The 21,508-nt window shown below is 37.7% G+C and overlaps 2 protein-coding genes across 5 annotated transcripts; one reads left to right on the top strand and one right to left on the bottom strand.

Annotated features, from left to right (window-relative positions):
• The first annotated feature begins 8,871 nt into the window (after positions 1-8,871).
• On the top strand, positions 8,872-11,105 carry LOC129115993 (uncharacterized). 4 transcript variants are annotated; one of them, XM_054627135.1, is made up of 4 exons: positions 8,872-8,987; positions 10,058-10,112; positions 10,261-10,620; positions 10,829-11,105. In XM_054627135.1, exons 1-4 carry the CDS (start codon positions 8,916-8,918, stop codon positions 10,957-10,959), a joined length of 618 nt encoding a protein of 205 aa, XP_054483110.1. In that variant the 5' UTR covers positions 8,872-8,915; the 3' UTR covers positions 10,960-11,105. The 4 variants fall into 4 exon arrangements, with proteins under 4 accessions (XP_054483110.1, XP_054483108.1, XP_054483109.1 ...); XM_054627133.1 differs by having other exon boundaries at positions 10,826-11,098; XM_054627134.1 differs by having other exon boundaries at positions 10,061-10,112; positions 10,826-11,098.
• Positions 11,106-15,268: 4,163 nt separating this feature from the next.
• LOC129115990 (uncharacterized) lies at positions 15,269-16,814 on the bottom strand. The gene is made up of 4 exons (XM_054627126.1): positions 16,736-16,814; positions 16,228-16,587; positions 15,832-16,055; positions 15,269-15,786 (listed from the first exon to the last, which is right to left on the bottom strand). The coding sequence occupies exons 1-3, from the start codon at positions 16,812-16,814 to the stop codon at positions 15,832-15,834; spliced, it is 663 nt and encodes a 220-aa protein (XP_054483101.1). The 3' UTR covers positions 15,269-15,786.
• Between the last annotated feature and the right edge of the window lie 4,694 nt (positions 16,815-21,508).

A 21,508-nucleotide genomic window follows, 5' to 3' on the forward strand; every position in this document is an offset into this window, starting at 1 on the left:
TATAATGATCTTCTGAATAATTAGTTTGGAATTGTTACATCTAATGGAAAAGATGTTTTCAGTTTTGATGAACTTTTTATTTTGAGACCAAAATTCACTTAATGATTAAAGTCAATACTAGTTCATGAAAAGTGTTTATTTTGTCCATTGTACACGCAAAAGTGTATTTTCTGAATAAAAATATATTTGATGTAATATGAGTTTGCTGTGATGAAATAAATAAATAAAAATTCCAAAGACTGATGGGTTTTATATTTCCAAGCAGTGAGAACATTAGCAATAAAACAACATAAATATATATACAGACACGTAAATATATATACATATGACACTATTATTAGTTTGTTTTTGCCCATTCGGCCTCTTCTCTCCCTCTTTTCAGACACATTCCCAGGAAGAATCGATTTCTGAAAAAAAACACAAAAAAAAAAACATGCAAACTGTTAAGCTGTTGGAAAAAAGCAGTTAACAGTGCTGTTTCGTCGCAAAGTATCTTGTAAGTAAAGCTTTAAAATACATGCAGTGAAGTCAAAAAGTGTCACGCTAGAATGTAGTAGAAGTTTAAAGTACCATCAAATATAAATACTTAGTACCTGAGTAAATATGCAGTACATAATTACTTTCAAAATTACTTTACAAATGCGTTAATTTCTGGACATTAATGATAGTACCCATTGTCCAAAAAGACAGCTTTTATAGTGACAGCAATAATAAAAACAAATGAACAACGTCCATGAGAGAGAAACAATTCCCTCTATTGTTTGATATCTTTATCCTCCAACTCTTATGACTCATCCCATCGAGTTGAAAGTCAACAACAGTTGGCAACAATTGTATCATTGTATTTTTGGTCACACCCCGATAAGCCATTGTATTTGGGTTATTCTAATATGTTCTGTACCATTTTGTATTTGCCTTTTAATAGATTTAGGTCAATATATATGTGAAAACGTCCCTTTTCCACAGCACCTACTGTAACTTCAAGACTGGATTTCCACCCATGCAAGAGGACAATTCATCAGAGGCCTTGACCCCAGTTTTTGTCTATTTGATTACTTTCAAATAGGGAAATTACTAGAGTATAATATTAGTTTGTTAAAGTAAGTTAAGCCCATGTTTGTGTTTGTTAAAATGTCAAAATGTTGCATGTGCTTTGGTGTAGTTGAAGTTTACACAATAGTTTAATTAATTATTTTATGCAAAAGTTTTGTGCAGAGTGTAGAAAAGTGTAGAAAAGTTAGGACTTTATGTTGGACATTTAAGCCACAAATTAAATGAACCCGTTCATGTTCCCCGACCATATCAATGGACATAAGACTTCTAGTGAGTCTACATCTATGATCACTGTCCTCTGAGTTCACCCAAATGCACAAACATATTTGATTGGATGTCTGAGTGCTACATCATCTAAAGTGCACGCCTTCTTTTTCCAGGAAGCATGGCTGACGGTTTGACAAAGAGGGTGAGTAGGACACATTTTAATCTATTAATCATAGTGTTAAAGTAAAAAAGAAAATGATTCAACTAATTACTAAAACACTACCTGAAGGAAAACACACAAGCTGTTGCTTTTTTTTTTTGTAAGATTTAAAAAAAATGCTTTAAATTCCTTAAATACTGTAAAACACATCTAAAAACAGGATTATGAAGTTATACATTGTTCAAGGGCTTAAAAAATATTTTGTATGGCATTTAATGATTTAAGACTTATAATGTTATCTGTGATCAGATATCTGTGATCATTTTAAACAGTGTTTTATATTGATGTTGACTGTTTTAAACCGTATGTTGGTGATCCGGAATGTAAATAAATGATCTTTCTTTTAAATTCATATCGTTGTGTTTGATGTTGGGCAACATTCACGCTACCTCACTGCAGGACCTGAAATTATATTTAATATTATAAAGTGTCTCCCGCTTTACCCAAAAGGCAGTGGCGTTGTTGGTATTAGTTTGTGGCCACAGCCTTGTGCTTGGTTACATACAGACACTGTGTGGCTCAGTGGAGAGCAGGGTCGTCCTCCAATCAGAGGATGGCAGTTGGCAAAAGCTCGCATCTGCCAACTGCCAAGCACAGAAGTTGGCAGAAGCCCAGCAACTTCAGAACTTGCAATCTGCAAGCCAGAACTTGCTGACACAGCATGCCAGACAGACTCAGCATACAAAGCTTACAGTCCTCCACACCTTCCATGTCTTGACTGAGAAGAATTGTGACTTTTTCTCTTCTTAACAGACTGAAGACATACAAGGTAATGCATCATGAATGAATCAGTGTTGATGTTGCTGTTACCTTCATATCAAAGAGGATTGGTGCTGTCACTTAGTTGTGTTATGTTAAGATGTTAACGGATGATAGTGATACAATTAGATCTCAGGCACATCTCCAGCAATGCTCATTAAATAAATAAGAATATAGTTATGGAAACCCAGGACCAAAAATAGAGCAAAATGTATTGTGTGTGTGTGTGTGTGTGTGTGTGTGTGTATGTATGTATATGTATGTATGTATGTATGTATGTATGTATGTATGTATGTATATGTGTGTGTATATATATAAAACAGAACGAATGAACTTAGGTTAAAAGATGTAAACAGAATAACAGTGAGTAACAATACAATAAGTTTCACAATCTTTACATACATTCACAGCTTAACAATTAGCTAAGTGGTTCTCTTCATTGATTAGACTATTCTTCTCTTTAGATTAATTCCACGAAACAACAGATAATAATTTATAACATCTAAAGCTGAAGTCAAAGTGCGTCCATAACAAAGGTTGCCTCGTGACTTCTCTCTGAGAGATAAAGTCTGAGTTTCTATAAAGTGAGCAACAAGAACTGCAGCTTCCAGATTTGATTATTTTTTGCAAAAGAAGTGAAGTAAAGAAATGCTGCACAAATGATGGATCTACGGTCGAGGTGTTCACAGTTTATCTTCCTTTGAAAATATTCTCCTTGTTGCTGCAACACAGATGAAAATGGATGCGTGCTGCTGAAGCAGAGACCCTTTGTTACCATAAACCAGGAAGAGGAAAACAAGCGGATAAAAAAAACAACCACTGAAGACGAACAAGGTAAAATACATTCACAGCTAAACAATTAGCTAAGTGGTTATCTTTCATGTATTAGATTATCAGATTGATGTTCTGCTTGAGAATAGATGTCAACACCTGAATGAAGTAACACTGGCTAGAACTGAGAAAACTGCACCAGGGAAAGATGAGATAAGCTACATCATGTTGAAACACTTAAGGATGGAGGGTCTGAAGAAGTTGCTTGTGTTATTTAATACACAATACACATTTCCTAAGTGTGTTTACTGTTGAGCTGTACGCCATCCTGATGGCCTGAGAATCGGTAGAACAAAACCGAAGTGGGCAAGGCAGAAAATGCTTTCACAGGTCTGATGAGTTAAATATAGCATTCCCGACGCGGTAGGAGTTGACTAACTGCAGAATATGGAAGTAATGCAACACTAAGGATACAAGCTGACCTTAAACCCCAAAAGAAGAAGAAGTTTGGTGAATAGAAGGAGAGGGTTTGGGACGCTAATGATCACTATTTTCTGTTTGACGCTTTTGACACTGTGTATCGCTGTCTATAGCCTTTGTACACAGTTATGGAATATAGAGAACGATTTTGAACGTGTGTTATAGTAATACTAGTAGTAATACTCTGTGTTTGTCACATGCAATTCAAATATTATAGAGAATATAATGCCGGAATCTGTAAAATATTTTTTTGATGAATAATAATTTCAGTTTTTATTGCTTCATGTCACTAATTTCTGAATTGATGACACCACAGATGACAAAGGTAGTGTGCAGCTCTACCATATTGTGCAATACATTCTGGTTTTTGCAGAATGAAGAGCGGAGCTAAATAAATATTGATTGATTGATTGATTGATTGATTGATTGATTGATTGATTGATTGATTCCACTATGAGTGAGGGATGTGAAACACTGATGGTCAAACAGCACCGTTGTTCCTGACCTGCTGAGAAGTTTTATTGAGATGCAGATCTTTAGAGACTGAAGACGCACAAGGTAAAATAAAGGAGACTGCAGCTCAGTAATGAAAACCTAGATCCTGATGATGTTTACTGTTCATGGTGGAGAGTTTAACCTCTGGTGTCATCTGGTGACATAAAGTGATTTTTCTCATTTTACCGTAAATGTTTGATGTCTTCATCTAACATCTGAGTTTTGATGTGATGTGTTTCTGACTCAAGCAGAAGATGATCTTCTGGATCCTGCTGCTCTTCATCCTGACCTCCTCTTTCTCTGGTTAGTTAACTTATTTTTACTTTATTTGTAAAGCTCTGAATCATCTCTAAACACTCCACAGAAACATCTAGAGATGGAGTTTAAAGGCTCACATGTTAAAGCCGTCAGTTTGTCTGCTCCTCACTCTCCCTCTGTGTCTCCTCAACAGGATCATTTGTAGTGAATGTGACACAGAGCTCCTATCAGGCAGAGGAGAACCACAACATCACACTGGAATGGACGTTCACCACCAACACTCAACGCTCCTCAAATTACTTTTCTACCCTCTGTCAACTGATAACTGATGTCAGACAGTCAGTCCTGTTTCACATACATGAAGGTGTGGAGGTTCCAGAGTCTCAGGATGAACAGTTTGCAGGACGAGTCCAGTGGGACAAAGACGTCCTCAGAGAAGGACGACTCAGACTTCATGTGTCCAGACTCAGGACTGCTGACTCGGGTCTGTACCAGTGTGACGTGTTCACAAGAGATGGGGAGAACTCTAGACAATGTCACCTCAATGTCACTGGTAGGTGGATTCAGAAGAACTTTTTCAACACGTTCAATTCAGCAGATTTATTAAATAAAAACTTGAAAAAAGTACTTTCTTATTCCAGTATCTGGGAAATATAGTTACAACTTCATCTGTTGTTGCCATTTAGTTTTTCTTCTCAGTGAAATGTTTTTTCTTCACATGAATGAAACAGATGTATTTGGTCTCTTTGCAGCAGAGAGGGATCGGCCTGAACCTGAGACAGCACAACAAATCTGAGAAGAGATCCTTCACAACCAGAAGTCGAGCACAACCAGAGAGTCGGGGAAGGATCGTCCTCTACTGTGGACTGGGACTGACAGCAGCTGTACTGGTTTTGTTTACACTTCATCTCTGCATTGTAAAGAAGATTTCTACTTGCAAAACAAAACAAAAACAAACAGCCTTTATTAAGCCTTTAAGTGTTTACACTAAAAGATCCTGATGTGGACTTGATTCAGTCTGAGACACATCTGGATCTGTGTATGACACATGTGTATGTCTGTGGATTAACAGCAGCATTAAGTTATGAACAGAAATAGGGACAAATATGAGATTCACTGACAACATTACTATAAACATACAGTGTTATTTAATAATCACAAAGTTTATGAAGGAGCACATTTAAGTGAATAAGTGACATCACAATGATGTCAGCTAATTAGCCAAGTAGCTGGGTCTAGTAGCACCACAATGCAAAGACTCATGGGAATACTAACAAGATGCCACTTTTAAATTGAATTGCAAATGTTCTGTGCAATTGTGTGGTAGCCTCTGTCTCAGTCTATGAATGTATGTGAATGACATAACAGTGTTTACAAGTCTATTTAGCCATTTACCAAAATGTATTTGCACATTTGATTCAAAACAACAACACTGTCATTAGATCAACTATATATATATTTTTTTTTCATTCTTTATTTTTCACTCTTTTAGAGAAAAAACTGTATTTTTTTCATAAAGTGTACATGTACTAAAACTTTGCAGTTTATAAACTAGCATTAAGTTGAATCACTCAGGGAAATATTGTTGCTATGGTTACCTGCTACTACGTTTGTCTTATTTTTTTCACAAAGCTGTGACCACTGACTGTAAATAAGAACTGTATTCATTGTTAATGTTTGTTGTCTGTTAACATGGGATTGTAAATGTTGGGAGGTCAAACAGCGACACCTGGTTGACCAAGACAAGAGAGACATGTTGAAGAATCAGTTTCTGTGTATTATCATCATCTTCATCTTCCTCATATTTATCATCATCATCATTGCTCCAGTTCAGAGATTTTCACACTTTGTGTCAGAGACAAGCACTTTTACATATTTTTAATTTTAATGTTTTCTGATAAACTGAAGAATGTATTCCTCTTTTTCTTCAGATAAATAAAGTATTTTAAAGCCTCTTGGATCAGCGTGAAAATGCATCGTCTCTCTGAAACTCCTGAAAACAGGGCTGCTTTTATTCTGTGCTCATGAAAAGTCAACATTTTAGCAACATAAATATTATTGCCACAATAATATGACTCCCCAAAACATCCATTTTAATAGGCAGACACTGACAAAGACTATTTTACAGCACAATGATTACATTAAACTACATTCTGAGTATACTTACATACTTTTACTGTAAATAACATATTCAATGCAGGACTTTGACTTGTAACAGAGTAGTTTATTAGTGTGGTATTGATAGACATACTTTTATTTTAGTAAGGGATCTGAAAATGTCTTGAAGCTATTTTTTTAGCTTTACTTAGAACAATAATTTCCATTAGAATTTCTAGTAAGAATATTGACTTTGCTTTCCTCAAACAATATAAACTGATAAAAAAACAAGCAAAAAGAAAGTATTAGTGCATGTACCTATTAAAATAATAGGCATATTCACATTCCAGCAGTCAATCTAACAGTTATTTCTGTACACAGCAAAACATACCATTGTATCACCCATCAATTTTTTATTTTGACACCCTATTATCAAATCACCCTTAGACCCATATAGTGGCAGAGCCAATTAAATGAATAAACAATAAATAATAAAATGAATAAAAATAAATTGTCTTGCCTACAAATGTTTTGTAGGCAGGTGTGTTTCAATTTATATTAATAGAAAAGGAAAATAATTATTTAATAAATAAATAACTAACAAGCAACGAAACCGAAAGTAGTTCCAGCAGCAGTTGCAGCCTGTCGCCGCTAGAGGGCAGCCGAGTCCCGACGCTGCTCCTGAGCCGGTTGACGCACAGACTCGTACGTAAGGAACGTAAGGAACGTAAAGAACGTAAGCAAGGCGTTTTGACTATTAGAGTGACGCCGGCAATTATCCACAATATTTATATTCTAGGACTTTGACTTTGGGAAGGAGGGTGAGTGGAAAGAAGGAGGGAAGAAGTCGGCATATCGTAAGAGAAGGAAGAAAGATGAAACAAGTTTGGGTGAATCTGAGAGTGAAGAAGAGGAAGAGGAGGGTGGAGATCAGAGGGTGAAACTACTAAATGTTGGGATACGATGTGAAGGAGAGGGAGGAGTAAAGAACATGGACCCATTAAAACTGACACAAATAATAAGAGCACAAGTCGGAGAAATGAAATATGCAGAAATCTTGTGAGATGTAAATCTCTCCCTCTGTGGAGCTCCTTCAACCAGACCAACATCTCATTCTTTAGGTTGGTTGTAGCTTTAAATACAGACACTATGTGGCTCAGTGGAGAGCAGGGTCATCCTCCAACCAGAGGATCGGTGTTCGATTCCGGCAGTCGATGTCGATGTGTGAAAAGTGCCAAGAGTGCTATGAGTGTGTGTGTGACACCATAGCACATAAGTGGGTTTGATGGCTTAACACATACCAGTATGGTGTCATCATACCCATGTGTATGATTCCAATGGCACTTATGAAACTAACACAGAAGACTGTGGGCACTCTTGCTAAAGAGAAGTCTGCACTGTTACACTTCTTCTCCTTTTCTTTCCTCTCAGGGTGTTTCAGCCTCACCACACGGCTCTGAGGTATCAGGCAGAGGAGGTCAGCAACATCACAGTAGAATGGAGATTCTCCTCCAGAACCAACATTTCCATCCCCTCACTTAAGATCCACTGTCTGTCCGTGGGAAGGATGTGCCTCTCTGTTGTACTGGGACTGGTGGCGTTAGCAGTAGCAGCTGTTCTGGTACAGTACACAATCGATGTACAAAAACCATGCAGGCTATATATAATCTCCGGAGTCTATTTTTTGTACTGTAATATGTATATTTTTACATCATATCTGTTTTTATCATGTGCATTTGACTCCTGCAGGATGTAATGAATCCTTCAGATCTGTCTGTTCTGATGAGTTATGAAACTGTCATGGAAAACAGGAAGTGATGCTTTTGTTTATCATAAAAACTAATGAAACAACACACAGCACACTGTTGTGCAATCATGAAGTGAAACATACTGTAATGCATGAACAACCAGACCGATAATAAAACCTCCTTTGAGGAGGATCAAGTATGTGGACATAACGGCCAAATGTTTATGTTATTTGTTGGGTTTATTTATCTGTCATACTGTTTCTGAGTCAGTGTCCCGTCAGTGTGCACACAGGAGTTACACTTGAATGGGCTCTTCTTGTGATTTTGTCTCATGGGAGTTGACATTCACCTTTATTGATTCATGACATTGTGAATCATAGGTTTTGGGTTAAAGTTGATGGGATATTTCTGCAGCAGGTGTGTGACAGTCAGCTCCGCTCAGTCCTGGTTCTGGTTCTCCCGTGACTCCTCGTGAGGAGGAGGAGACGCTGCTGCTGCAGAGAGCACAGCTGTCTAGGAGCCGGATCTCCTTCTGTCCACGGCGGACTGACCTCTGATGGAGACTCAGCTGGAGTCTGAAGTTAACCTGCGGTCAGGCCAGCTTCCTCTTTTACTGAGAATTACACCACCACAGTTATATGAGGAGGGAGTTTCCCTCGAAAGTAAGAAGGGATTGATCAGATGTAATTGGCTGAGAGAGAAACGTTGGTCAATTCCCAGTGACTGTTGCTGAATGTGCAGAAACGAACGCAGAGTCAGTCACACATACCACAGGATATGTTCATATGTGTCGTTTGCTATTTAGTTTCTTCCTCTAACGCGTCAGAATGATGTGGAGAACCAAAGGAGGTTACATGGTGAGAAGACTTCAGTGTTTTACACGAGTGAAGAAGAACAAGGTAAGTTATGAAAGTCCTTCATGTTGGTGTCATCATCATATGAATTGTGTCCATGTTTATGATGAGAGGATTGGTGTATTAGACAAGATGTTTACAGGTAATAACGTGGTCGCTTCGTTCAGTAAGGAGACAATTCAACAAAAACGATGCGGTTCATTGAAGACCAATCAGACTGATGAATAAAAAACATCTGTATCATTTAGTAAAGTGTCATCTTAAACAATAACATGATTATCATATTCAGAATAAATCCACAAAACAACAGATACTAATTTATAGCATCTGTAGTGGAAGTTAAAATGCGTTCAGAACAAACGTTGCCTCATCGCTTCTCTCTGAGAGAGGAAGTCTGAACTTCTGTAAAGTGAGAAACAAGAACTGCAGCTTCCAGCTTTTGGTTATTTTTTGCAAATTAAGTGAAGCAAAGAAATGCTGCACATATGATGAGGGAGTCCTTCTGTTGGTCACAGCTTGAGTTAAATGTACGAGCTCCTCCTCAATCGGAAGTTAAAGAACAGACACGTGGATCAAAATTATCTGAAACATGAAACACTCTCTCGTCTCTCTGTTTAATCCTTTGACTGAAGACATTCAAGGTGACGTATTAATATATTCATCTTCAGATAGTGTATTTTTTCATGTATTTGTCTCGTTTCTTCATTCAGAGTTTATATTTGTATCAATAACTGATGTCTCATGTTATGCCAGAATCTGTGAAATATATTAGGACATAATACATTTAAATTTCAGTTAAGGTTCATGTTACTTATTTCTGAATTGATGACACCACAGATGAAACATGTAGTGTGGACCCAGAGTAGGTGTAGTAGGCGACAAAGAAGCAAAGCTAAAATTAATAACCTCGATTCTCACCAGCTGTATGGGGTGTGTAACTTCCTCTTCTGTCATCAGTTCTCGCACTGCTGCTCAGTGAAAACCACAACTACTAGACCCTGATCTGAATTCAACCTCTGCTGCCATAAAGACATTTTTGTTTTTTCATTTAACCGTAAATGTTTGATGTCTTCATCTAACATCTGAGTTTTGATGTGATGTGTTTCTGACTCAAGCAGAAGATGATCTTCTGGATCCTGCTGCTCTTCATCCTGACCTCCTCTTTCTCTGGTTAGTTCACTTATTTTTACTTTATTTGTAAAGCTCTGAATCATCTCTAAACACTCCACAGAAACATCTAGAGATGGAGTTTAAAGGCTCACATGTTAAAGCCGTCAGTTTGTCTGCTCCTCACTCTCCCTCTGTGTCTCCTCAACAGGATCATTTGTAGTGAATGTGACACAGAGCTCCTATCAGGCAGAGGAGAACCACAACATCACACTGGAATGGACGTTCACCACCAACACTCAACGCTCCTCAAATTACTTTTCTACCCTCTGTCAACTGTTCACTGATGTCAGACAGTCAGTCCTGTTTCACATACATGAAGGTGTGGAGGTTCCAGAGTCTCAGGATGAACAGTTTGCAGGACGAGTCCAGTGGGACAAAGACGTCCTCAGAGAAGGACGACTCAGACTTCATGTGTCCAGACTCAGGACTGCTGACTCGGGTCTGTACCAGTGTGACATGCTCACAAGAGATGGGAAGAACTCTAGACAATGTCACCTCAATGTCACTGGTAGGTGGATTCAGAAGAACTTTTTCAACACGTTCAATTCAGCAGATTTATTCCTAAATAATAACCTGTGAAAAAAAAGTACTTTCTTATTGCAGTATCTGGGAAATATAGTTACAACTTCATCTGTTGTTGTTATTTCGTTTTCTTCTTAATTAAATGTTTTTTCTTCACATGAATAAAACAGATGTATTTGGTCTCTTTGCAGCAGAGAGGGATCGGCCTGAACCTGAGACACAAAGCACAACAAATCTGGCAAGAGATCCTTCACAACCAGAGAGTCGGGGAAGGATCGTCCTCTACTGTGTACTGGGACTGACAGCAGCTGTACTGGTTTTGTAATAATTCAAATGGTCATTCAGCCCTGCGATAAGGCATTAAGATTTTTATGCCTTGAAGTTTAATAAGTAAATGAATACATTTTTCTAATGCTTATTTTTTGATAAAAATAAATACATAAAACCTTTGCTTTTTCTATTTTTTTCTCAAAACATTTATTTTAAGGTCCATAAAAGAGCGATTAAAACTGTGCTGAGATCAGGAAAACAAGCAGGTGTTCATGTGACGAGGTTACCTGAATAATACAGCAAATACAAATAAACATTTGAGATTTCAGAACTTGACATTTTTACTGAAAATTGGTGTATTTTTTGCATTTTTTTAATCAACTAATTACTAAACACTACATGAATGAAAACACACAAGCTGCTGAGATTATAAAGTTATACATTGTTCAAGGGCTTAAAAATATATTTTGTATGGCATTTATTGATTTAGGACTGATAAAGTTATTTGTATGTTTTCAATACTAGAATTATGACCATAGAAATATAAAAAGCTAACATTAAACTATTTTATATAACTGCATTTAAAAAGTACATTCATAGGTAGATAGGTGTTTATTTCCTTTTTAAAATATATACTAAGCTTTAGTTTGGTTCCAGCTTGGTTTGTCTCTGTGCTGTTACTAATATATATTAATATATATATATATTAATATATATATAGTGGGTACGGAATTTTCAATATTCAGACCCCTTTAAATTTTTCACTCTTTGTTTCATTGCAGCCATTTGCTAAAATCGAAAAAGTTAATTTTTTTCTCATTAATGTACACTCAGCAACCCATCTTGACAGAAAAAAACAGAAATGTAGAAATTTTTGCAAATTTATTAAAAAAGAAAAACTGAAATATCACATAATCATAAGTATTCAGACCCTTTGCTCAGTATTGAGTAGAAGCACCCTTTTGAGCTAGTACAGCCATGAGTCTTCTTGGGAATGATGCAACAAGTTTCTCACACCTGGATTTGGGGATCCTCTGCCATTCTTCCTTGCAGATCCTCTCCAGTTCTGTCAGGTTGGATGGTGAACGTCGGTGGACAGCCATTTTCAGGTCTCTCCAGAGATGCTCAATTGGGTTTATGTCAGGGCTCTGGCTGGGCCAGTCAAGAATGGTCACAGACTTGTTCCGAAGCCACTCCTTTGTTATTTTAGCTGTGTGCTTCGGGTCATTGTCTTGTTGGAAGGTGAACCTTCGGCCCAGTCTGAGGTCCTGAGCACTCTGGAGGAGGTTTTCTTCCAGGATATCTCTGTACTTGGCCGCATTCATCTTTCCTTCAATTGCAACCAGTCGTCCTGTCCCTGCAGCTGAAAAACACCCCCATAGCATGATGCTGCCACCACCATGCTTCACTGTTGGGATTGTATTGGGCAGGTGATGAGCAGTGCCTGGTTTTCTCCACACATACCGCTTAGAATTAACGCCAAAAAGTTCAATCTTGGTCTCATCAGACCAGAGAATCTTATTTCTCATAGTTTGGGAGTCCTCCATGTGTTTTTTGGCAAACTCTATGCGGGCTTTCATATGTCTTGCACTGAGGAGAGGCTTCCGTCGGGCCACTCTGCCATAAAGCCCCGACTGGTGGAGGGCTGCAGTGATAGTTGACTTTGTGGAACTTTCTCCCATCTCCCTACTGCATCTCTGGAGCTCAGCCACAGTGATCTTTGGGTTCTTCTTTACCTCTCTCACCAAGGCTCTTCTCCCACGATTGCTCAGTTTGGCTGGACGGCCAGGTCTAGGAAGAGTTCTGGTCATCCCATACTTCTTCCATTTAAGGATTATGGAGGCCACTGTGCTCTTAGGAACCTTGAGTGCTGCAGAAATTCTTTTGTAACCTTGGCCAGATCTGTGCCTTGCCACAATTCTGTCTCTGAGCTCCTTGGGCAGTTCCTTCGACCTCATGATTCTCATTTGTTCTGACATGCACTGTGAGCTGTAAGGTCTTATATAGACAGGTGTGTGCCTTTCCTAATCAAGTCCAATCAGTTTAATTAAACACAGCTGGACTCCAATGAAGGAGTAGAACCATCTCAAGGAGGATCAGAAGAAATGGACAGCATGTGAGTTAAATATGAGTGTCACAGCAAAGGGTCTGAATACTTATGACCATGTGATATTTCAGTTTTTCTTTTTTAATAAATTTGCAAAAAATTCTACATTTCTGTTTTTTTCTGTCAAGATGGGTTGCTGAGTGTACATTAATGCGAAAAAAAATGAACTTTTTCGATTTTAGCAAATGGCTGCAATGAAACAAAGAGTGAAAAATTTAAAGGGGTCTGAATACTTTCCGTACCCACTGTGTGTGTATATATATATATATATTAGTAACAGCACAGAGACAAACCAAGCTGGAACCAAACTAAAGCTTAGTATATATTTTAAAAAGGAAATAAACACCTATCTTTTTAATCTGCCTGTTAATATGAATGTACTTAAAACATTTTGAAATATCAGTTTATAAAAGTTTACTGTTCTACATCTCAGAGGTAAATATTGTACTTTTTACTGTACTACATCATAAAATTAAAACAACTGGATTATCAAGTTCTTAAACTAAAGTATTGAAATACACAGGAAACATTTCAATGTTTGACAAATGAATCAGGTCATAAGTCAGAAGACACATGAAGCAGAAGTCTCAGAGATAAAATAAATAAAAGTGATCATCAGTTCCATTTAAAGAGCCTGATGGTGTAAATGATCCCAGCTGTAACCTGCAGACATAAAGGGCTCCCTCTGGTGGTCTCTGTCAGTGATAGCAGTGTTAACTCAATACAGTGAGAGTGACGATCAATAACAGACAGTCAATAACAGCTACACCTTCAACAATAAAACAGGAAACAAAGACAGTACATTTCTGTTTAAACTGCACATTACAAATAAAGAACAGTAACAACTCTTTTTTGTTTCATTAGTTTTTATTATAAACAAAAGCATCACTTCCTGTTTTCCATGACAGTTTCATAAGACATCAGAAGAGACAGATCTGAAGGATTCATTACATCCTGCAGGAGTCAAATGCACATGATAAAAACAGATATGATATAAAAATATACATATTACAGTGCAAAAAATAGACTCCGGAGATTATATATAGCCTGCATGGTTTTTGTACATCGATTGTGCACTATTGTACCATTTTCCAGCGACAGGCAGCCAGAACAGCTGCTACTGCTAACGCCACCAGTCCCAGTACAACAATGAGGGGAATTCTTCCCCGTCTCTCTGGTGCTGGTTCTGGTCTCTCTGGTGCTGGTTCTGGTGTTTCTGGTGCTGGTTCTGGTGTTTCTGGTGCTGGTTCTGGTGTTTCTGGTACTGGTTCTGGTGTTTCTGGTGCTGGTTCTGGTGTCACGGGTTTGGGTTTATCAACGGCTGCTGTAAAGAAAGTTACAAATGTGTGTATGTGATTTATCTGAGGAGAAAACACGTCACAGAAAACTAACTACACACCACAAACTCTTCTTTCAGGCCTTTTCATGGGAAAAATATAGAATATCATCAAGGAACTGGTTTAAAATAATCTGCCAACAAACAGGACGAAACATAATCTGTGTCAGACTTAAATAAAGACTGCTTCTGTTTGTAAAGAACTTTTATCAAAGATGAACAGTATTTCAACTTTCAGTTCATAGTTTTTGATGAACATCAATGTTATTTCTCTCTCGATGGAGGACGAGCTCGCGGTCTGTGGGTGGTTTCCGGTAGGTTAATACCACCTGATCTTGTGTTGTAGTTTTGCAATGAATCCGAGCTGCAGTCTGAGTCCAGTGAGATTTTCCTGTTCAGTGTTCATCCCCAGTTTAAAGAACAGAGACTTGATGTTTAACTGAAGTTTATTCCACAAACTGAGAGCTTCTTCTCTTTACTTTTGATTCTGGAGAAGAGTAGACAGCAAATAGAAAAATGTATCAGAGCTTCATAACAATAGTTTTTTAAAGTCTCTGACACAAAGTGTGAAGATCTGTGAACTGGAGCAATGATGATGATGATGATGATGATGGTGGTGATGATGATGATGATGATGATGATGGTAGTAGACAGAAACTGACACGGAAAATTCAACTTTTTTAACTAAATCAAATGTTTTAAGCTGATTCTTATATCTGGAACTGTATTGATCTTTGGAATGATTTGATGAATTGTACGACAAATGAAAAAGCTGTTTTCAGTTTTTATATTCTTTTTATTTTAATTAGTAATCACCAACATCACGCTGAGTGATTCAACTTAATGTTAGTTTATAAAGTACAAGGTGCTAGTACATGAACAATATACGCAAAAATACAGTTTATTTTCTGTAAAAGAGTGAAAAATAAAGAATACAAATAAAACAAAAAATATAATTGATTTAATGACAGTGCTGTTGTTTTGAATAAAGTGTGTAAATACTTTATGGTAAATGGCTAAATGGACTTGTAAACACTAAATGACGTCATTCACATACATTCATAGACAGAGACAGAGGCTACCACACAATTGCACAGAACATTTGCAATTAAATTTAAACTCAGCATCTGCTTTACATCCAGTTAGTGACAAATAATTGAGTCTTTGCATTCTGGTGCAAAGACACAGCTACTTGGCTAATTAGCTGACATCATTTTGATATCACTGATTCACTTAAATGTGCTCCTTCATAAACTTTGTGATTATTAAATAACACTGTATGTTTATAGTAATGTTGTCAGTGAATCTCATATTTGTCCCTATTTCTGTTCATAACTTAATGCTGCTGTTAATCCACAGACATACACATGTGTCATACACAGATCCAGATGTGTCTCAGACTGACTGAAGTCCACATCAGGATCTTTTAGTGCAAACACCTAAAGGCTTAATAAAGGCTGTTTGTTTGGTTTTGCCAAGTACACTTAAAGGCTTAATAACTCAGCCTCGTTTTGGATGCTGTTTGTTTGGTTTTGCTGAGGAGAAATCTTTTTTACAATGTAGAGAGCAAGTGTTAACAAAACCAGTCCAGCTGCTGTCAGTCCCAGTACACAGTAGAGGCCGGTCCTTCCCCGACTCTCTGGTTGTGAAGAATCCGTTCCCTGACCTAATGCGCTATGTTTTTCATATTCAGGACGTTCCCTCTCTGCTGCAAAGAGACCAAAGAAATCTGTTTTATTCATGTGAAGAAAAAACATTTCACTGAGAAGAAAACTAAATAGCAACAACAGATGAAGTTGTAACTATATTTCCCAGATGCAAAAAGAAAGTGATTTTTTCAGGTTTTTATTTATCTACAGAAATCTGCTGAATCCACCTACCAGTGACATTGAGGTGACATTGTCTAGAGTTCGGCCCATCTCTTGTGAACACGTCACACACGTACAGACCCGAGTCAGCAGTCCTGAGTCTGGACACATGAAGTCTGAGTCGTCCTTCTCTGAGGACGTCTTTGTCCCACTGGACTCGTCCTGCAAACTGTTCATCCTGAGACTCTGGAACCTCCACACCTCCATGTATGTGAAACAGGACTGAGTGTTTGACATCAGTTATCAGTTGACAGAGGGTATGAAATACATTTGAGGAGCGTTGAGTGTTGGTGGTGAACGTCCATTCCAGTGTGATGTTGTGGTTCTCCTCTGCCTGATAGGAACTCTGTGTCACATTCACAGCAAATGATCCTGTTGAGGAGACACAGAGGGAGAGTGAGGAGCAGACAAACTGACGGCTTTAACATGTGAGCCTTTAAACTCCATCTCTAGATGTTTCTGTGGAGTGTTTAGAGATGATTCAGAGCTTTACAAATAAAGTAAAAATAAGTGAACTAACCAGAGAAAGAGGAGGTCAGGATGAAGAGCAGCAGGATCCAGAAGATCATCTTCTCCCTGTGAGAGGAGACAACAACCATGTGAAGGTTTTGTTCGGTGTAATTACAGTATTTCCTGCTAGATTGTAAACTAAAAGTAGTCCACAAATCGTATCCAACAGGATATAACTATTTATGTCACTTCCTGAATATTATTTCTGTTAAAGCCCAATGCAGAGCTCATGAACTGGCCAAAGGCAGGGAAGAGAGACGCAAAGAGGAAGAGGCTCTTTACACCAGTACAGATTTTGGAAGAATTTAAGCCAATGTCAGCAAATGAATATCATAATGTCATTTTAGCTGACTTTGCCTTCAATTTTTTTCAAAAGCTGTACAGCAAAATCTCTTGAAATTTGACTTGTTATATCAAATTGGATAAATTATTCTTCTCCTTGCTTTTTGTACCGTAACACCAGGAATAGACAAGCATTACATTTCAGATGGAGGCTCACTTTTCCAGCTGCCACTAACGACTACCGCTGCACCTTTCTCCTCTAAAGGACTAATAAAGGTTTATCTTATCTATTTCTTCACTTTCAGTATGTTTATTTAGTATTTCTGTTTTTTTAAATCTCAAACTGATAAAACGTGTTTTAGGGTTGCAAACATTACACATCGGTTATTGATACAATTATAAACTCTGCCTGAAGAAACGAGACAAATACATGAAAAAATACACTATCTGACAACATGATTCACATAATGACAGCCTGAAGATGAATATATTAATACACACATTGAATGTCTTCAGCCAAATCACCCAGACAAACGGAAGTTCAGTTACATTCCAGCTACAGATCACGTAACTTGTGTTGCGGTTTTGCAATCAGTCAGAGTCAATTAGAGCCAGTGTTTGAGGCTCCACAGATCACAGTGTGTTCAGTTTGTGCGTTATGTCCTTGAATCTAACGGGAGGACAGTAAACACATCATGAGATATTCACACATTACCTTGTTCGTCTTCAGTGGTGTGAAGAGCTGCAGTTCTCCAGTTTGTGTGTCTGAACTCTTCTCAGAAACAAGGAGAATATTTACGAGTTACGACACGAAAGAGAAACTCTGAACGCATCAATCTTAGTTCTGCTATTTTGTTCTCACCTCACAACTCAGCCTGTGACCAACATAACGACTTCCTCATCATTGTGCTGTATTTCTTTGCTTTTATTCTTTTGCAATAAATAACCACCAAAAGCTGGAAGCTGCAGTTCTTGTTGCTCACTTCATATAAACTCAGACTTCCTCTCTCAGGCAAGAGATCCTTCACAACCAGAGAGTCGGGGAAGGATCGTCCTCTACTGTGTACTGGGACTGACAGCAGCTGGACTGGTTTTGTAATAATTCAAATGGTCATTCAGCCCTGCGATAAGGCATTAAGATTTTTATGCCTTGAAGTTTGATAAGTAAATGAATACATTTTTCTAATGCTTATTTTTTGAATAAAAATAAATACATAAAACCTTTGCTTTTTCTATTTTTTTCTCAAAACATTTATTTTAAGGTCCATAAAAGAGCGATTAAAAAAAACTGTGCTGAGATCAGGAAAACAAGCAGGTGTTCATGTGACGAGGTTACCTGAATAATACAGCAAATACAAATAAACTAAAACATTTGAGATTTCAGAACTTGACATTTTTACTGAAAATTGGTGTATTTTTTGCATTTTTTTAATCAACTAATTACTAAAACACTACCTGAAGGAAAACACACAAGCTGTTGAGATTATGAAGTTATACATTGTTCAAGGGCTTAAAAATATATTTTGTATGGCATTTATTGATTTAGGACTGATAAAGTTATTTGTATGTTTTCAATACTAGAATTATGACCATAGAAATATAAAAAGCTAACATTAAACTATTTTATATAACTGCATTTAAAAAGAACATTCATAGGTAGATAGGTGTTTATTTCCTTTTTAAAATATATACTAAGCTTTAGTTTGGTTCCAGCTTGGTTTGTCTCTGTGCTGTTACTAATATATATATATTAATATATATATAGTGGGTACGGAATTTTCAATATTCAGACCCCTTTAAATTTTTCACTCTTTGTTTCATTGCAGCCATTTGCTAAAATCGAAAAAGTTAATTTTTTTCTCATTAATGTACACTCAGCAACCCATCTTGACAGAAAAAAACAGAAATGTAGAAATTTTTGCAAATTTATTAAAAAAGAAAAACTGAAATATCACATAATCATAAGTATTCAGACCCTTTGCTCAGTATTGAGTAGAAGCACCCTTTTGAGCTAGTACAGCCATGAGTCTTCTTGGGAATGATGCAACAAGTTTCTCACACCTGGGTTTGGGGATCCTCTGCCATTCTTCCTTGCAGATCCTCTCCAGTTCTGTCAGGTTGGATGGTGAACGTCAGTGGACAGCCATTTTCAGGTCTCTCCAGAGATGCTCAATTGGGTTTAGGTCAGGGCTCTGGCTGGGCCAGTCAAGAATGGTCACAGACTTGTTCCGAAGCCACTCCTTTGTTATTTTAGCTGTGTGCTTCGGGTCATTGTCTTGTTGGAAGGTGAACCTTCGGCCCAGTCTGAGGTCCTGAGCACTCTGGAGGAGGTTTTCTTCCAGGATATCTCTGTACTTGGCCGCATTCATCTTTCCTTCAATTGCAACCAGTCGTCCTGTCCCTGCAGCTGAAAAACACCCCCATAGCATGATGCTGCCACCACCATGCTTCACTGTTGGGATTGTATTGGGCAGGTGATGAGCAGTGCCTGGTTTTCTCCACACATACCGCTTAGAATTAACGCCAAAAAGTTCAATCTTGGTCTCATCAGACCAGAGAATCTTATTTCTCATAGTTTGGGAGTCCTCCATGTGTTTTTTGGCAAACTCTATGCGGGCTTTCATATGTCTTGCACTGAGGAGAGGCTTCCGTCGGGCCACTCACCATAAAGCCCCGACTGGTGGAGGGCTGCAGTGATAGTTGACTTTGTGGAACTTTCTCTCCCTACTGCATCTCTGGAGCTCAGCCACAGTGATCTTTGGGTTCTTCTTTACCTTTCTCACCAAGGCTCTTCTCCCACGATTGCTCAGTTTGGCTGGACGGCCAGGTCTAGGAAGAGTTCTGGTCATCCCATACTTCTTCCATTTAAGGATTATGGAGGCCACTGTGCTCTTAGGAACCTTGAGTGCTGCAGAAATTATTTTGTAACCTTGGCCAGATCTGTGCCTTGCCACAATTCTGTCTCTGAGCTCCTTGGGCAGTTCCTTCGACCTCATGATTCTCATTTGTTCTGACATGCACTGTGAGCTGTAAGGTCTTATATAGACAGGTGTGTGCCTTTCCTAATCAAGTCCAATCAGTTTAATTAAACACAGCTGGACTCCAATGAAGGAGTAGAACCATCTCAAGGAGGATCAGAAGAAATGGACAGCATGTGAGTTAAATATGAGTGTCACAGCAAAGGGTCTGAATACTTATGACCATGTGATATTTCAGTTTTTCTTTTTTAATAAATTTGCAAAAATTTCTACATTTCTGTTTTTTTCTGTCAAGATGGGTTGCTGAGTGTACATTAATGCGAAAAAAAATGAACTTTTTCGATTTTAGCAAATGGCTGCAATGAAACAAAGAGTGAAAAATTTAAAGGGGTCTGAATACTTTCCGTACCCACTGTATATATTGACCTAAATCCATTAAAAGGCAAATACAAAATGGTACAGAACATATTAGAATAACCCGGCTTATCGGGGTGTGACCAAATACAATGCATACAGATTGTTGCCAACTGTTGTTGACTTTCACTTTCTAAAATTGCAATATTCCACAATTGGTCAAGCAACAGTGACTGAAACATCAAAATGCTATAACTCAATGGTTATGAGTCAGTTTTGTTCAAATAATCTTTTCAATGTCGACTATGGCCGACGTTGAAAAGACGTTCAGAATTGGTCACAGTCGGTGAAAAAAGAAACTAAACGTCTTTTCAACGGACAAATGCTCGATGGGATGAGTCATAAGAGTTGGAGGATAAAGATATAAAACAATAGAGGGAATTGTTTCTCTCTCATGGACGTTGTTCATTTGTTTTTATTATTGCTGTCACTATAAAAGCTGTCTTTTTGGACAATGGGTACTATCATTAATGTCCAGAAATGAACGCATTTGTAAAGTAATTTTGAAAGTAATTATGTACTGCATATTTACTCAGGTACTAAGTATTTATATTTGATGGTACTTTAAACTTCAACTTTGCATGTGTTTTTTTTTTCTCAGAAATCGATTCTTCATCAACCTGCTCAACAATCAAACCAGGAGCCACCTGAGCGGAAAAACCAGAACTAGTGTTGAAATGTTTTATTTCAACACTTTCATGTATTAAACTGAAATCATGTTCAATGTCTGTTTGATTACAGTTTCTTAAGACTTTTTCCCCACTTTGCTGAAAATGTGCTGCCTTGGGCAACTTGGCAAGGTGGAGTAGTATTTGTAGTACTTGGCAAGGGGCAAGGTGCAAGTGACTTGGCTACTTATTATTTTATTTATTATTTTTCAAGGAAATTAAAGAACTATCTTGGATATCCCATTTTAATCTTTTATTAAAATAAATATTTTCTCTTACTTTATTTTAATCACTATTTATTTTATTTCATTCAATCGATTTTTATTTTTTTAAGGTCCTGGTCCTGGTCCTGGTCCTGGTCCATAGAAAGCAATGCAACACAGACAAACTGGGGGAAAGGCTCTGGTACATGTACTTAAATGGGTGATTGTAAAATAGGAC

Source organism: Anoplopoma fimbria, unplaced genomic scaffold, assembly GCF_027596085.1.
Source record: "Anoplopoma fimbria isolate UVic2021 breed Golden Eagle Sablefish unplaced genomic scaffold, Afim_UVic_2022 Un_contig_7898_pilon_pilon, whole genome shotgun sequence".
Lineage (NCBI taxonomy): Eukaryota > Metazoa > Chordata > Actinopteri > Perciformes > Anoplopomatidae > Anoplopoma > Anoplopoma fimbria.

What these genes read in the sequence shown, in the direction of transcription:
- LOC129115993 (XM_054627133.1), top strand. Translation starts at nt 8,916, where the DNA reads ATGATGTGGAGAACCAAAGGAGGTTACATGGTGAGAAGACTTCAGTGT. An exon ending in CACGAGTGAAGAAGAACAAG is followed by an intron (nt 8,988 to 10,057) that starts GTAAGTTATGAA and finishes TTCTGACTCAAG; the next exon opens with CAGAAGATGATCTTCTGGAT. An exon ending in CCTGACCTCCTCTTTCTCTG is followed by an intron (nt 10,113 to 10,260) that starts GTTAGTTCACTT and finishes TCTCCTCAACAG; the next exon opens with GATCATTTGTAGTGAATGTG.
- LOC129115990 (XM_054627126.1), bottom strand. Translation starts at nt 16,814, where the DNA reads ATGGTTGTTGTCTCCTCTCACAGGGAGAAGATGATCTTCTGGATCCTG. An exon ending in CCTGACCTCCTCTTTCTCTG is followed by an intron (nt 16,588 to 16,735) that starts GTTAGTTCACTT and finishes TCTCCTCAACAG; the next exon opens with GATCATTTGCTGTGAATGTG. An exon ending in ATGTCACCTCAATGTCACTG is followed by an intron (nt 16,056 to 16,227) that starts GTAGGTGGATTC and finishes GTCTCTTTGCAG; the next exon opens with CAGAGAGGGAACGTCCTGAA.